At 58.6% G+C, this 17,177-nt stretch overlaps 1 protein-coding gene across 1 annotated transcript; it reads right to left on the reverse strand.

The window, feature by feature from the left end:
* Positions 1-2,000: 2,000 nt before the first annotated feature.
* LOC141476120 (uncharacterized) lies at positions 2,001-4,716 on the reverse strand. The gene is given in 4 exon segments (XM_074164722.1): positions 2,001-3,712; positions 4,331-4,438; positions 4,507-4,617; positions 4,683-4,716. Coding segments are annotated over 4 exon segments (1,965 nt in total).
* Between the last annotated feature and the right edge of the window lie 12,461 nt (positions 4,717-17,177).

The following is a 17,177-nucleotide window of genomic DNA, read 5'->3' on the forward strand; positions in this document are numbered from 1 at the left end:
CGGGGACCCCCCCAAGGGGTATTTGTGGCTCAGCTTTAGAGTCCTCCAATCTCCAAACGTCCCCCCCCCCAAAAAAAACACCCCCCAACATCCCCCCCAAAAGATATCTGTGGCTCAGTTCTGGAGCCTTGTGAGCTCCAAACAATCCCCCCCCCCGCCCCCCCCCTCCCCCCCCCAAAAAAAAACCACCTCCAGGGACTCCCCCAATTCCCCCTCAAGGGGTATTTGCAGCTCAGCTCTGAAGTCCTGCAAGCTCAAAATAGCCCCCCCCCCAAAAAAAAAAGAACCCAAACCCCAAGGAACCTCCCAATACCCCCCCCAGGCTGAGAACTGGCCGCTCATCACAGCGATGAGAAGCTGCACACACACCCCCCACCCTGGACTGGGGACAAAGCCCTTCCTGGCCTTTGGGACCCCTCCTGTCCCATCCCCCCCCCCAACCCCAAACCACCTCCTCATCCCATTCCCTTTCCCTGCCCCCCTGTCATCCCCCCCCCCCCAAATTACTCATTAACGACTCGCAGCAATTAAAAATCTCTCGGGGAAGGTGCCCGGCAACAGCTTTAGGAATAAACCGTTTATTTCAGAATAAACACTGCAAAAAACCATGTCCAATTAGAGATTAATTTGTAACGAGAAGGGTAGGGGTGATGCAGGGGCGGGGGGAGTTAATTGATAATTAGGGGTAATTTGGGGCAGTATAATTAAAATCGCACCCAGATTGGGTAGTAAAAATACAGATAATCCCATTAATACTTGTAGTGTGGCTAAAAAAGAGTCAATATAGAGAAAATAACCCAAAATTGTCCAGAAGAACAGACAAGCGTCATCTCGGTGGGTTCATGATGGGAAATGACACCCCCCCCCAGGCAATTAAGGCACAAATTAGGGGTTCAGAAGGAACCCCCCCAGACCCCACTCCTGGCTCTGGGGTGTCATCTCCAACATCTACTGGTGGCTGCCCTTCCATTCCTGTTGTCCAATGTAGATGGTCCACGGATCTGCCTTGGTGGAGACCCAAAGATGCGACAGGGGAGGTTCCTTCAGGAGCAGCATCTCATGAAGCTCACCCACATCCACGCTTTCATCATAGGTGACGTTTCCCAAGTGCCACCAGGCTTGTAGGTGACATTCGGTGGCATCATCCCAGGTGACTTCATGAATTTCAGTTAAGTCGACTTCTGGTGTTACGTTCTCTTGAGGTTTCCACAGCAGGTAGACTTCTGGTGTCACCTTCTGTTGAGCTTTCCACAGCAGGTAGACTTCTGATGTCACCTCCTCTTGAGGTTTCAGCTTGGACCTGCAACAGGTAGACTTCTGGTGTCACCTTCTCTTGAGGTTTCAAATGGACCCACAGCACGTAGACTTCTGGTGTCACCTTCTCTTGAGGCTTCAGCCTGGACCTGCAGTTGGGTTTGAAGACAACTCAAAGCCAAGGAGACATTCCCTTGGGTCACCCCTAAGCTCTTTAGTAATTATGTGGTCAGCATAAATTGGATGTTCTCATGAAGGGACAATGCTTGGAGTCAACCACAGCCCCAGCCCCGCCTTAAGTAACAATGATTGCAGGAGAAAACGAAGGTTTCACAGCGAGGTAGTCATTGTGTCAAGCTTATTGTCCAGGACTTTGCCACCAACACCACCAAGAGCTTCCATGCCCGGCCCAAAAAAGCTCCTCAGGTCCCTCAGTTGAGGTTCCTCATCAACAGTAAACAAGAAGGTGGGTCCAGTCTGGATGTATTTGTGAATACTGCTCACTCTCCTCATTTTAAAGACAATTTGGGGTCCAAAAGTAGTCGTTATGATGTTTTTGTTTCCAAATCGCATTACTTTGGGGATGAAGTTGAGGTTGAGTTGGGAAGGATGGTGGGAGGGCTGGTCATGATGAGTTTGGGAGGGGATGGACTTGGCGATGAGGCTTATCGGGTAGGACATGGGGGGCATCTTCTTTGGATGAGCAACTTGGACCAGATGATGGACTCGGGGCATCTCAAATTCTTCTATTGTTGAGCTGTGGAAGCACCAGCTGGACTCATTGATTGACCATCACCCCCAACCTCTTCTCCCGCTCTTGGCCGGGTCTTTCCTCGCTCGGATGCATCCCGGGAAGTGACGCTGGCCCCGTTCCTCCTGTGGATCTCCTGGTGCCTCGTTCGGTGGGAGGCCTGGCGGAAGGTCTTTTGGCAGATGGGGCAGGTGTAGGGTTTTTCTCCTGTGTGGATCCGCTGGTGGGTGACGAGGAGAAAATTTGAGTGGAAATTTTTCCCGCAGTCGGAGCAGCGGAAAGGTCTCCCCTCGGTGTGGAACCGCTGGTGCTTCAGGAGAGCCGCGATGGCGCCGAAACACTCCTCGCAACTGGGACACTTGTAGGGTTTCTCCTCAGTGTGGCTCCTCCGGTGTCTCCGAAGGGTGGAGCTGTCGTTGTAGCACTTCTCGCAGTTGGGACACTTGAAGGGTCTCTCCCCCGTGTGGATGCGTTGGTGCTTCAGGAGGGTGGCGCTGTGGCTGAAGGCCTTCTCGCACTTGGAGCATCTATAGGGTCGTTCTCCGACGTGGGTGCCCCGGTGAAGGACCTGAGCTGACTTTGCATGGAAGCTCTTAGGACAGTAGGGACATTTATAGCGTCCCTCCCCTTGGTGGCCTCCCTGCAATGTCCTCTGCTTCTTCTCCATGTGCATCTTCTTGTGTTTGATGAGCCCAGAGCTGTCCGTGTAGCTCTGCCCGCAATCCAGACATTTGTAGGGTCTCTCCCCCGTGTGGCTTCTCTGGTGTCTCGTAAGGTGGGAGCTCAACCGAAAGCTTTTGTTGCAGTCGAGGCAGTGGTAGGGCTTCTCCCCGGTGTGGATTCTCCGATGGGTGATGAGGTCTGAGCTCATGATGAAGCTCTTCCCGCATTCGGGGCACTTGTAGGGTTTCTCCCCGGTGTGGACCCGCTGGTGAACGATGAGGGTCGACCTCCGGTTGAAGCCCTTCCCGCACACCGAGCACTTGAAGGGCTTCTCTCCCGTGTGGATCCGCTGGTGAATGGCCAGGTACCGCCTCAGGCTGAAGTTCTTCCCGCAGGCAAGACACTGGAAAGGGTTGTCCGCGCTGTGGGTGGCTTCGTGGGCCAGGAGATACGCGCTCAACTGAAAGGTCTTCCCGCAAACCAGGCAGACGTAGGGTTTCCCCCCGGCGTGGATCTTGCGGTGGGTGCTGAGGGTGGACGTGAGACGGAAACACTTCCCGCAGTCCGCGCACTTGTAGGGTTTCTCCCCCGTATGGATCCGCTGATGCTTGTTGAGGGCGGAGCCAACACGGAAGCCCTTCCCGCACTCGTGGCAGGTGAAGGGCTTCTCACCCGTGTGGATGCGCTGGTGGGGGATGAGGAAGGACCTCCGAGTGAAGATCTTCCCGCAGTCGGGACAGCTATAGAGGCCCTTGTGCATGGCCTCTTCTGCCTTTCCAGCGATGTTCTTCCTGCTCTTGCCGCGGCCGTAGGTCCTCTTGGTTGCACGGCCCCCATGGCGCAGCCGCCCACCCTTTCTCGGTGATGGGAGTCCATGGGAGTCATCGCTTGGTTCTTCAGAGGCTTCTTGTGGTTGACCCTCACACTCGCGCTGTGCCGTTGGGTTTGCCTCTTGAGAGATCTCCACCTCACATGGGTCCAAACACAGCTCAGACCCTTCCGGTTCCTCCAGGCCGTTTTCCTTCCCATCCGCCATCCTGTCAGCTGAAGGAACGAAGATCCCCAGCCCAAGTCAGGGCTTTGCCAAAGCTCCCGTGAAAGTTTAAGCCTCTGACTCCCAAATCTAGTGGCTCTGGTGGTACTGCAGGGGGGTGGTGGTGACCCCAGGCTACAACCTCACACCGACGCAGCTCACAGGGCATGACGACACAGGGAAACACCATGGGGAGGAGATCTTTTGAGGGCTACCAGACAGAGAAAGTCCATGTGGACCTCTGGGCTGAGGAAGCACCATTGTACCCTTCTCCCCTGCTGCCTGAGGAGCTTCAGATCTGTGCCACCCCTTCCCACCACACCCAGAGTGGACCTCTTGCTCCACCAGGAAGACATGGAGAAGAAAGGCATCGATGGAGTCCCACATTCGCTGGCACCCCACGGGTGGGATGGGACCGGCCACCCCCTCACAGCGCGTCCCCCCATCATCACCAACCACCAGCACCCATCTGGACCTGGTGGTAGAACCCACGTGTTGGGCAGGACCCAAACACCACCATCGCTGCCCTACATCTGCCTCCCACCCCAGCCACCCCCGGGACCCTCGGAGCTCAGCCCCACGGCGCGAGTTGGGCAGAGAGGGGTCCCCGGTCCCCCCTCCCCGGTCACCTGCGGGATGCGGCAAGCCCAGGCGGGGGGTTCGGTGGTCCCCGTGGAGGTGGCTTCTCGTGTGACCCGGATACAATGAGGAGTGGAGCCGCCTCTTCCCTCCTCTTCCTCCTCTATCCCGCCTCTTCCTGCTCCCGCTCCTCATCTTTCTCCGGCCCTCCTCCTGCTCCTCCTACATCCCTCCTCCTGCTCCTCCTCCTTCTTCATCCCTCCTCGTGCTCCTCCTCCATCCCTCCTCCTTTGTCCTCCATTCCTCCTCCTCCTGCTCTTCCTCCAGCCCTCCTCCTCTCCATGTCTCCTCCTCTGTCCCTCCTCCTCCTCCATCGCTCCTCTTCCTGCTCCATCCTCCAACCCTCATACTCTTTCTGCTCCTGCTCCTCCTCCATCTCTCCTCCTCCATCCCTCCTCCTTCTCCTCCATCCCTCTTCCATCTCTCCTTCTCTTCCTCCATCCCTCCTTCTCTTTCTCCTCCTCCATCCCTCCTCCTCCTCCACGCAGGACCGGCGCCCACCCTTGGTCCCCTTCCCCACCCCAAAACTCATCACATGCCCCGGGAGGGCCAGGGGTGGAGATGGGACAGGTGGGGATGGGGCAACGCCCACCCCCTGTGGGTGAACCAGGGAAGGGGAAAAGTGAGAAAACTCGTGAGTGGAGATAAAAATAGTTTAATAAGAGAAGGAGGAGGATGAAGAAGAAGGAGGAGGAGGAGAGAGAGGAGAAGGAGGGGGAGAAGGAGAAGAAGAGGGAGAAGGTGAAGGAGAAAGAAAGGTGGAGAAAGAGGAGGAGAAGAAGAGCAAGGAGGAGGGGGAAAAGGAGAAGGAGAAGGAGAAGGAGAAGGTGAAGGAGAAAGAAATGTGGAGAAAGAGGAGGAGAAGAAGAGCAAGGAGGAGGGGGAAAAGGAGAAGGAGAAGGAGAAGGAGAAGGAGAAGGAGAAGGAGAAGGAGAAGGAGAAGGAGAAGGAGAAGGAGAAGGAGAAGGAGAAGGAGAAGGAGAAGGAGAAGGAGAAGGAGAAGGAGAAGGAAGGAGAAAGGAGCCAAGCGTTGCCCATGGGGTTGTCCCACCTTGGGCTGGAGAAGGAGCACAGGACAGGATGGAGCCCCAGGAGGTGGTTGATTGGAGACGTGAGCTGATAGAAATGGGCAGCTCCGAGGCTAACCTACTTTCCTCCTCCAACCCTGGAGGAGAAGACACCCCTTGGGAGCCGCTGCCTCCCTCCACTGGGTCAAGGAGGAGCTCTTGGTGGTCACCACAAAGGGTCCTCAGGTCTCCAATCCCTCAAGGATCTCGCTGGGCTGTCCAAGTAGCCCACCCAAACCCTGGAGGAGATGTTGGGTCCACACAGGTGCATCAGGCCACCATCCTTCTTGGCTTTCATCCTTCTCGGGGATGGTGTCCTCATCTCCACCCCCACAGTGGATAAAACCCCACTGCGACCCACACCACCATGGTGACAAGGTGGGGTTGACCCCTTGAAATTGTCCCCATGGGCACCACCTTCTCCTTGGTCCAGCACTGGACCACCGAAGGTTGCCCCAGGCCACCGGGCTCTTCCTCCCTGAGGAAGATGTGTGGCGCTGGCAGCCGGATCCACCCCGATCCTGGTTCCGTGACCTACTTCAGGTGTTTACCAGGATGGAAGAGAGCGGGGAGGGGTGTCATCCCCCCCCCCGTATCTGCTCATCGGCTTCAAAGGGAGCCCAGCCGGGAGGGTGCTGAGCACCATCCATGGGGTGCAGCTGGATGGGTGCTGAGCTGGATGGTGCTTCTAGAAGGGTGCTGAGCACCATGCACAAGGATGCTGAGGATCAAGCACCGGGTGGAGTTGGAAGGGTGCTGAGCACCATGGACCATCCACAGGGTGCTTCTAGAAGGGTGCTGAGCACCATCCACAGGGTGCAGCTGGATGGGTGCTGAGCACCGTGCAGAGAGATGCTGAGAACCAAGCACAGGGTGGAGCTGGAAGGTGCTGAGCACCATGGACCATGAACAAGGGGCTTCTAGAAGGGTGCTGTGCACCACACAGAGGGCGCAGCTGGATGGTGCATCTAGAAGGGTGCTGAGCATCATGCAGAGGGTGCAGGTGGAAGGGGGCAGAGCATCATGCAGAGGGTGCTGAGCATCATCCACAGGGATGCTGAGCACTATGTAGAGGGTGCAGCTGGATGGGTGCTGAGCACCATGGACCACACACAGGGATGATGAACACCATGTACCATGCAGAGGGTGGAGCTGGAAGGTGCTGAGCACCATGGACCATGCAGTGGGTGCTTCTAGATGGGTGCTGAGCAGCATGGACCATTCAGAAGGTGCGGCTGGAAGGTGCTGAGCACCATGGACCATGCAGTGGGTGCTTCTAGATGGGTGCTGAGCAGCATGGACCATTCAGAAGGTGCGGCTGGAAGGTGCTGAGCATCATGCAGAGGGATGCTGAGCACCACGCACATGCTGCATCCAGAAGGGTGCTGAGCACCATGGACCATCCGGAGGGATGCTCTGCGCTCTGCAGAAGGTGCAGCTGGAAGGCGCTGAGCACCATGGACCATGCAGAGGGTGCTTCTAGAAGGGTGCTGAGCACCACGCAGAGGGTGCAGGTGGAAGGGTGCTGAGCCTCATGCAGAGAGATGCTGAGAACCATGCACCATCCGCAGGGTCCAGCTGAAAGAGTGCTGAGGACCATCCACAGGGATGCTGAGCACCAGGCAGAGGGTGCTGAGCACCATGGACCAAGGAGAAAGATGCTCAGCACCATCCCCAGGGATACAGCTGGAAAGGTGCTGAGCACCATGGACCATGCAGAGGGTGCTCAGCACCGTCCCCAGGGATGCTGCTGGACACCACGGACCGTCCCCAGGGATGCAGCTGGATGGTGCTGAGCATCCTCTGTGTGTCTGTGTCCCCGTGTCCCCCCCCACCGTGCGGGCGCTGCGGGTGCTGGCGCTGGGATCACAGGCCCCGCGGGAGCTGCCTGCTCCCTGCCTGCGCCCTGCCTGCATCCTACCAGCCCCCTGCCTGCACCCTGCCTGCTCCCTGCCTGTGCCCTGCCTGCATCCTACCAGCCCCCTGCCTGCACCCTGCCTGCATCCTACCAGCACCCTGCCTGTTCCCTGCCTGCGTCCTACCAGCCCCCTGCCAGCACCCTGCCTGTTCCCTGCCTGCATCCTGCCTGCATCCTACCAGCACCCTGCCTGACCCCTGCCTGTTCCCTGCCTGAGCCCTGCCTGCACCCTGCCTGTTCCCTGCCTGAGCCCTGCCTGCATCCTACCAGCCCCCTGCCAGCACCCTGCCTGTTCCCTGCCTGCTCCCTGCCTGCATCTTACCAGCCCCCTGCCTGCACCCTGCCTGCATCCTACCAGCACCCTGCCTGTTCCCTGCCTGCTCCCTGCCTGCGCCCTGCCTGCATCCTACCAGCACCCTGCCTGTTCCCTGCCTGCGTCCTACCAGCCCCCTGCCAGCACCCTGCCTGTTCCCTGCCTGCACCCTGCCTGCATCCTACCAGCACCCTGCCTGACCCCTGCCTGTTCCCTGCCTGAGCCCTGCCTGTTCCCTGCCTGTTCCTTGCCTGCACCCTGCCTGCACCCTACCAGCTCCCTGCCTGCACCCTGCCTGTTCCCTGCCTGCTCCCTGCCTGCACCCTGCCTGCATCCTACCAGCCCGCTGCCTGCACCCTGCCTGCTCCACCCGGCTGGGTAATCCCTGCAGGCAAGGATCTGTCCCCCCCACCCTCCACCCTGGGGTTTTCTGGGTGTGCACACACGTGTGCAAGGGCTGGAGAGGGAGTCTGGGTGTGCAAGGGTTCGGGGGTGGCACGGCTGCCTGTGGCAGCTGTTGAGAGTTGGGGAGGGGTGTGTCACTGTGGGTGTGCATCACTGGGTGTGTCACCGTGAGTGTGCGTCACCGTGGGTGTGCACAAGCGTGCGAGGAGATGGGAGTGCAAGTGCAGGGGTGTCCGTGTCTTCATGTGTGTGCACGTGTGCGCAAAGGCACGGGGGGGGGGGAGGGCTTGTGCGTGTGCGTCACCGTGGGTGTGCACAAGCGTGCGAGGAGATGGGAGTGCAAGTGCACGGGTGTCCACATCTCTGTGTGTGTGCATCGCTGTGCGTGCGCAAAGGCAACGGGGGTTGCGTGTGTGTGCGTGCACATGGAGGTATGGTCACTGTGTGTGTCACTACGAGCGTGCACAAGCGTGCAAGGAGGTGGGGGTGCAAGCGCACGAGTGTCTGTGGGCCCCCGTGCGCGTGCGTGAGTGTGTAAATCCCCTCGCTGTGCCGGGGTGCGCGCGTGTGTGTGACAGTCGGGACCCCGCCACACACGCGTGTGACACACACGTGACACCCCCCCTCACCTCCCCCTCCCTCCCGAGGCGGAGCCGTCCCCTCCCCCCACCTTTCCCCCTCCCCCCCCCCCCCCCTCGTTTCCCCGCCCCCCCCCGGCCCCTCCCGCGCAGCCCCGGCCCCGCGCCCATCCCCGTGGCGCCGCATCCCCCCCCCCCCAACCAAGGGCTCCCCCATCCCCGGGACCGCCCGTGTCCCCCCCCCCCCCCACCCGCGTCCGTCTGTCCGGTCAGGCCCCCCCCCCCGTCCCCCCTCTTTCTTCCCCCCCCCTCCCCGGATTTTTTCCCATCCCTCCAGCACCGGGAGTTTCCCATCCTCCACCCGGAGCGGCTCCATCTTCATCCTCCTCCCCCCGCGTTCCGGGACCCCCCCCCCCGGCTCCGGGTCCCCCCCACCCCCCCATCTCCGAGACACCCCCTAGACTCGTGCCCCCCCCCCACCTCCGTGCCCCCCACCTCAGCTCCGCGAACCCTCCCATCATCACCCCCTTTCCCTCCCCCCCGGGCTCCGTAACAGCCCCCCCCCCCCGCCCCCAGGTCCGTGCCACCTCCCCCTCCCGGGCTTTGGGCCCCCCCCTCGCAGCTCCGTGACCCCCCCATCTCTACGACATCCCCCCGGACTTTCTACCCCCCCATCATCTCCTGCCCCTCCCCCCCGGGCTCCGTGACTCCCCACAGCTCCGTGGACCCCCCCCTCAATTTCCGTGACCCCCCCCTCCCAGCTTCGCGACCCCCTCCCGGGCTCACTCCCACCAACCCCATCCCCGTGAGCCCCCCCCTCCAGGCTCTGTGGACCCCCCCATCTCCGCCCCCCCCTCCATCTCCAGGAACCACCCCCCAACCCCCGACCTCACTGCTCCCCCCAAGCTCCATTCCTCCCCATCTCTGCGACCCCCCCCTAAATCCTTGTGTCCCCCCCCCCGTCGCTGCTGCCCTCCCCCCTCATTTCGGCTCCCCCCCCCCCCCCCCAAGCTCCTCCTCTGAGCGCCCCCCCCCGCGGACAAGCCCAGGCCAAGGTAAGACAACACCTCCCCCCCCAAAAAAATAGGTCCCCCCCTTTTTGGGAGGGGGGCACGCTTGTGGGGGGATGGGGAGAGCTGGGGGGGGGGCAGGGCGGGGCACTGACCCCCCCCATTTTGTGGCCAGGGGAGGGGGGGTTGACATGCTGGGCCCCCCCCATTCTGAGACCCTTGCCCCCATCCCTAAATATGTCCCCCCCCCAAAGACCTTGACAGTCCCCCCATCCCCCCTCAGCCTGGGCCCTGGGACCCCCAATTTCCACCCCCCCCCAATCCTGAGACCCCTATTCCATTCCACCCCCCCCCCATCCTGGGACTCACCCCTCACCCTGGGGTGTCACCCCAATCCTGGGCCTCCCCATCGTCATCCTGGACCCCCCCGATACAGAGACATCTCCCCCCCCCCCCGGTGGGATCCCCCCTAATCCTGAGACCTCGCCCCTCCATCCTGCCCTCCCCAATCCTGGCCCTCCCCCCCTCTCATTCTGCCCCCCCCCTCGATACTGGGACCCCCCCTCAACTTGGGGTCCTCCCTCCTATTCCTGGGACCCCTCCCTCCATCCTGGACCTGCCCAAAATCCTGGGTTCCCCCCCACCCTGGGCCTCCTCCCCTTCATCCTGCCCCCCCCCCCCCAAAACTGGGCATGGGAGAATTTGGGGTGTGGGGAAAGTGGGGGGGGGCTTTGTCAAGGGTGGGGGCACCCTGTACCTCACTTTCCAACAGGCCCCCTCAACTGGGAGTCCCATGGATGCCCCCCTCCTGCTGCAACCTGCCCCCAGCAGTGACACCCGGCGGGGGGGGAACACCCATATGGGGCCTTGGGGGGGGTCATATAGGGCTGGGGGGGGGCAATATGGGCATGGGGAGGGCACATATGGGGCTGGGGGGGGGGCAATATGGGATTGAGAGGGGGTAATATGTGGCTGGGGGGGGCAATATGGGGCCGGGGAGGGGGGGCTACGCCTGCGTCCTACAAGCTCAGCAGTAACCAAGCAACCATCTCAGCGGCTCTAATTAGCCCTGATTAGTGCCCGGGTTAATTACCCCCAGGCCTGGCTGGGCTGGAAGGGGCGGGGCGAGGGGGGGGGGGGGGAAGCTGGGGGTACCCCCTCCCTCCCCCCCAAACCCCTCCCCAGACCAGGATCGGGCCCCCTCCCCCCCCAACCCCTGCACTGGCTGGGAAATTCTTCAACCTCATTACATGGTTATTTATTAATTATATTTTTTCTTTTTTTTTTTTTTTTTAAAAAAAAAAAGAAAAAGAAAAAGAAAAAGAAAAAATTTGACTAGAAATAAATGTTTTAAAAATATTAAAAAATGTTTATAAGGAATATAAAATAAATGCAAAAATTTAACATTAAATATAAATGATTTCTCTGGGCCGTGGCTGAATTAAGGCCCTGGGAAGGGGGGGTGAGGGGGGACATGCCAGGGGTTTGCACACGTGTGCCCCAGATACGTGTGTGCAAGGGGTGGGGGCAGGTTGCGCTGAGTGTGCAAGAGAGTGTGGGTTGCACCGTGGGTGTGCAAAGGGGGTGTAGGTCGCACAGCGCACATGTGAGTGGCTGTAGTTTGTGCCCTGGGTGTGCAAACAGGTGCAATTTGCACCATGAGTGTGCAAATGGAGTGGAGGTTACACTGCGCATGTGCAAGCGGGGTTGTAGCTTGCTCTGAGTGTGCAAGAGGGGTGTAGTTGGCACTGTGGGTGTGCAAATGGGGTGGAGGTTGCACAGCGCACATGTGAGCAGCTGTAGGTCGCCCCCTGAGTGTGAAAAACAGTGTAGCTCGTGCTGTGAGTGTGTAAGCAGGGTGTAGTTTGCACTGAGTGTGCAGATGGGGTGTAGGATGCACTGTGGGTGTGCAAACAGGGTGTAGCTTGCACAGCGCATGTGCAAAGGGCTGTAGCTTGCATCCTGTGTGTGCAAATGGTTGTGGTTTGCACTCTGGGTGTGGAAATGGTGTGTTGGTCACACTGTGTGTATTCAAGGGGGTTGTAGCTTGCCCTGAGTGTGTAATTGGGGTGTAGGTTTCACAGCATGTGTATGAACAGCTGTAGCTCGCGTCCTGTGTGTGTAAATGGGTGTAGTTTGCGCTTTGGTTGTGCAAATGGGGTGTCGTTTGCACTGTGAGTGTGAAACTGGGGTATAGGTTGCACAACGCACATGTGAACAGCTGTAGGTTGCACCCTGAGTGTGCAAATGGGTGTAACAAGCACTGTGAGTGTGCAACCGGGGGATAGTTTTCACTAGCGGTGTGTAAATGGAGTGTAGGATGCACTGTGGGTGTGCAAACAGAGTGTCGGTTGCACAGCCCACATGTGAACGGCTGTAGGTCGCTCCCCCTGTGTGCAAAAGGGTGTAGCTCATGCTGTGTGTGTGCAAGCAGGGTGTCGTTTGCGCTGTGGGTGTGTAAGTGAGGTGTAGGTTGGACTGTGGGTGTGCAGGCAGCATGTAGCTCACACAGCGCTTGTTTGAGTGGCTGTAGGTTGCTCCCTGTGTGTGCAAAAGGGTGTAGCTTGCACTGTGAGTGTGCAAGTGGGGTGTAGATTGCACAGTGCAAGTGTGAACAGCTGTAGCTCATGCCCTGTGTGTGCAAATGGGTGTAGCTTGTGCTGTGGGTGTGCAAGCAGGGTGTGGATTACACTGTGCACGTGTAAGTGGAGTGTAGGTTGCACTGAGTGTTCAAATGGGGTGTAGCACATGCAACACACGTGTGAGCAACTGTAGCTCGTGCCCTGTGTGTGCAAACAGGTGTAACGAGCACTGGGGGTGTGCAAGCAGGGTGTAGCTTTCACTGTGAGTGTGCAAGTGGAGTGTCATTTGCACTGTGAGTGTGCGAACAGGGTGTAGGTGGCACGGAACACATGTGAATTACTGTAGGTCACTCCCTGTGTGTGCAAACGGGTGTAACGAGCACTGTGAGTGTGCAAATGGGGTGTCAGCTGCACAGCACACGTGTGAATGGCTGTAGGTCGTGCCCTGTGTGTGCAAATGGGTGTAGCTTGTGCTGTGGGTGTGCAAGTGGGGTGTGTGAGTGTGTGTGTGCGCACACCTGGCGGTACTCTATAGGGGACACTGGGCTCGTGTGTGTGCACAGTGGGGCGTGCTCTATAGGGGATGCCGTGTTTGTGTGTGTGCATGTGTGTACATGCAGTGGGGCGTGCTCTATAATAGGGGGTGTACTCTATAGGGGATGCAGAGAATGTGGGGCATAACCTATAGAGGGTGCAGGGCATGTGGGGTGTAATCTATAGGGGATGTACTCTATAGGGGAAGCAGCATCTATGGGATGTCCTCTATAGGAGATGTACTCTATAGGGGACACAGGGCATGTGGGGTGTCCTCTATAGGGGATGCAGCATCTGTGGGGTGTCTTCTATAGGGGATGTACTCTATAGGGGACGCAGGGCATGTGGGGTGTCCTCTATAGGGGATGCAGCATCTGTGGGGTGTCTTCTATAGGGGAAGTAGCATGTGTGGAGTGTCCTCTATAGGGGATGTACTCTATAGGGGATGCAGGGCATGTGGGGTGTCCTCTATAGGGGATGCAGCATCTGTGGGGTGTCTTCTATAGGGGATGTACTCTATAGGGGACGCAGGGCATGTGGGGTGTCCTCTATAGGGGATGCAGCATCTGTGGGGTGTCTTCTATAGGGGAAGTAGCATGTGTGGAGTGTCCTCTATGGGGGATGTACTCTATAGGGGATGCAGGGCATGTGGGGTGTCCTCTATAGGGGAAGCAGCATCTGTGGGGTGTCTTCTATAGGGGATGTACTCTATAGGGGACGCAGGGCATGTGGGGTGTCCTCTATAGGGGATGCAGCATCTGTGGGGTGTCTTCTATAGGGGATGCACTCTATAGGGGATGCAGGGCATGTGGGGTGTGCTCTATAGGGGAAGCAGCATCTGTGGGGTGTCTTCTATAGGGGATGTACTCTATAGGGGATGCAGAGCATGTAGGGCATAATCTGTAGGGGATGCAGGGCACGTGGGTGTGCTCTAGAAGATGGACTCTATAAGGGACGCAGTGTATGGGGGTGTGTTCTATAGGGGATGCAGAGTATGTGGGCTGTGCTCTATAGGGGAAGCAGTATGTGTGGGATGTCCTCTATAGGGGATGTACCCTATAGGGGATGCACCCTATAGGGGATGCAGGGCATGTAGGATGTCCTCTATAGGGGACACAACATCTGTGGGGTGTGCTCTATAGGGGACGCAGCGGGCAGGGGAATTGCAGGCAGGAGTTGGGAGGCCCAGACGCCTGGGTCCCCCCCATAAGTGTGGGGCTGTCGCCGTCCCCTATAGATGCTGCCGCTGCTGCTGCTGCTGCTGGCGCTGAGTGCGGGGCCCAGCCGGGCGGCCGTCCACGTCAACCTCACCGAAGGTACGTGCCACACACGTGTGCGCGGGGACAGGCGTGTCACCGTCACCCCATGCATGTGACACCACCCCCCCCCGCTGTGTCACACACACACACACCTCCCCCCAGGGTGCCAGATCATCCACCCACCGCGGGACGGGGGGATCCGGTACCGGGGGCTGACCCCCGAGGAGGTGCAGAGCGTCCGCTTCCTGCCCTTCGACTACGAGATCGAGTACGTCTGCCGGCCCGACCGCGAGATCGTGGGGCCCAAGGTGCGCAAGTGCCAGCGCGACGGCACCTGGACCGCCATGGGCCACCCCAGCCGCTGCTGTGAGTGTTGTCACCATCACTGTCACCATCACCATCCTCATCATCGTCATCATCACCATCCCCGTCACCATCAACATCCCCCTCACTATCCCCATCGCCATCACCGTCATCATCCCCCTCACCATCACTGTCATCATCCCCGTCACCATCAACATCATCATCCCCGTCACCATCACCATCACTATCCCCATCACCATCAACATCCCCATCCCCATCACCATCAACATCCCCCTCACCATCACCATCACTATCCCCATCCCCATCACCGTCAACATCACCATGCTCATGACCATCAACATCCCCCTCACTATCCCCATCACCGTCCCCATCATCATCACTGTCATCATCCCCGTCACCATCAACATCATCCCCGTCACCATCAACATCACCATGCCCATGACCATCAACATCCCCATCACTATCCCCATCACCACCAACGTCACCATCCCCATCATCATCCCCATCCCTGTCACCATCAACATAGAATCATGGAATCATAGAATTGTTCAAGTTGGAAACGACCCTTGGGATCATCCAGTCCAACCATCAACCCCACTCTACAAAGTTCTCCCCTACACCATATCCCCCAACACCACATCTAAACGGCTCTTAAACACATCCGGGGATGGTGACTCGACCACCTCCCTGGGCAGCCTCTTCCAGTGTCTGACCACTCTTTCTGTGAAGAATTCTTTCCTAATGTCCAGTCTAAACCTACCCTGGTGCAGCTTGAAGCCATTCCCTCTCGTTCTATCGCTAATGACCTGTGAGAAGAGACCAGCACCAACCTCTCTACAGTGTCCTCTCAAGTAGTTGTAGAGAGTGATGAAGTCTCCCCTCAGCCTCCTCTGCCTCAAACTAAACCGTCCCAGCTTCTTCAATCGCTCTTCATACGATTTATTCTCCAGGCCCTTCACCAGCTTCGTTGCCCTCCTCTGCACCCGCTCCAGCACCTCGGTATCTCTCTTGGATTGAGGTGCCCAAAACTGGACACGATACTCCAGGTGTGGCCTCACCAGTGCCGAGTACAGGAGCACAATCGCCTCCCTACTCCTGCTGGTCACGCTGTTTCTAACACAAGCCAGGATGCCGTTGGCTTTCTTGGCCACCTGGGCACACTGCCGGCTCATCTTCAGCCGCTTGTCCATTAGAACCCCCAGGTCCTTTTCCTTGGGGCAGCTCCAGCCACACTTCCCCAAGCCTGGAGCGATGCGTGGGGTTGTTGTGGCCCAAGTGAAGGACCCGACACTTGGCCTTGCTGAAGCTCATACCGTTAACGTTGGCCCATCGATCCAACCTATCCAAGTCTCTCTGGAGAGTCTCCCTGTCCTCATGCACATCAACATTCCCGCTCAACTTGGTGTCATCTGCGAACTTACTGATGACACACTCTATGTCCTTATCAAGATCATCGATAAAGATGTTAACCAGAAATGGTCCCAACACTGAGCCCTGAGGAACACCACTTGTGACCGGCTGCCAGCTGGATTTAACTCCATTGACCACCACTCTTTGGGACCGACCATCAACGTCACCATCCCCATCACCGTCACCATCCCCATTAACATTCCCATTGCCATTAACATCACCATCACCGTAACTGTCACCATCACCATTGTGATCCCTGTCACCATCCCTGTCGCTATCACCATCACCATCTTCATCATCTTCACCATCATGACTACTGTTAACATCACCATCACCAATCACCATTACCATCATCATTATCATCGTGGTCACAGTTAGCATCACCCATCACCATCACCATCAGCATCCTCATCACCGTGACCATCACCTTCACCATTACCATGACTGTCACCATCACCACACCATCACCATCTGCATCCCCATCACTACCATCATCACCTTTATCATCACCATCACCATGTCCCTTACCATCACCACCATCATCACCATCACCATTTCCATTTCCATCACCATCACCATTTCCATTACCATCACCATCACCACCATCATCCCTGTCCCCATCACCAGTTCTCCCAACCAGCACCCACTGCGCTGGTAGGGGTTCTCCTGGGGAGAATGTGGACTTGACGCCCCCCCACTTTGCACCCCCAAACCAGTGAGGACCTGTCCCAAGATGCACCTGAGCCTGGAGAACGGGCAGGCGGTGGCGCGGGCCATGGAGCGGGTGCCGGTGGAGGGGACGTGGACCGAGTACAGCTGCAACCCTGGGTTCCGCCTGGTGGGCAGCGCCCGCAGTAACTGCACCAAACTGGGGCGCTGGAGCACCCCTAAACCCATCTGCGAGCGTGAGTGGGGTCCCCAGGGGGTGGGAGGGGACATATTGGGGGGGGGGGCTGTGGAGTTGGGGGGTGGCTGAGGTTGGGGGGAGTTGGGTTTTCATGGGGTGTCTGTGGGGTTGGGTTGTCCCTGGGGTGGGGGTTCAGGTCTCCATGGGGGTCCCTGGGGTTGGGGGGTCCCTGGAGTTGGGGGTCCCTGTGGTAGGAGTTGAGGCCCCTATGGAGGAGCCTCTGGGGTTGCGGGTCCATGAGCTGGGGGTTCAGGTCTCCATGGGGGTCCCTGGGGTTGGGGGGGGGTCCCTGGAGTTGGGGGTCCCTGTGGTGGGAGTTGAGGCCTTTATGGGGGTCCCTGGAGTTAGGGGTCCCTGGGATGGGGTGTTCAGACTCCCATGGGGGAGTCCCTGGGGTTGGGGGTCCCTGACCTAGGGGATCAGGTTTCCATGGGGTGTCTGTGGGGTTGGGGACTCCCAGTTCAGGTCTCCAAGGGGTGTCTGTGGGGTTGGGGTGTCCCTGGGGTTGGGGGTCCCTGAGCTGGGGGATC

This window comes from Numenius arquata, chromosome 28 (assembly GCF_964106895.1).
Source record: "Numenius arquata chromosome 28, bNumArq3.hap1.1, whole genome shotgun sequence".
NCBI lineage: Eukaryota > Metazoa > Chordata > Aves > Charadriiformes > Scolopacidae > Numenius > Numenius arquata.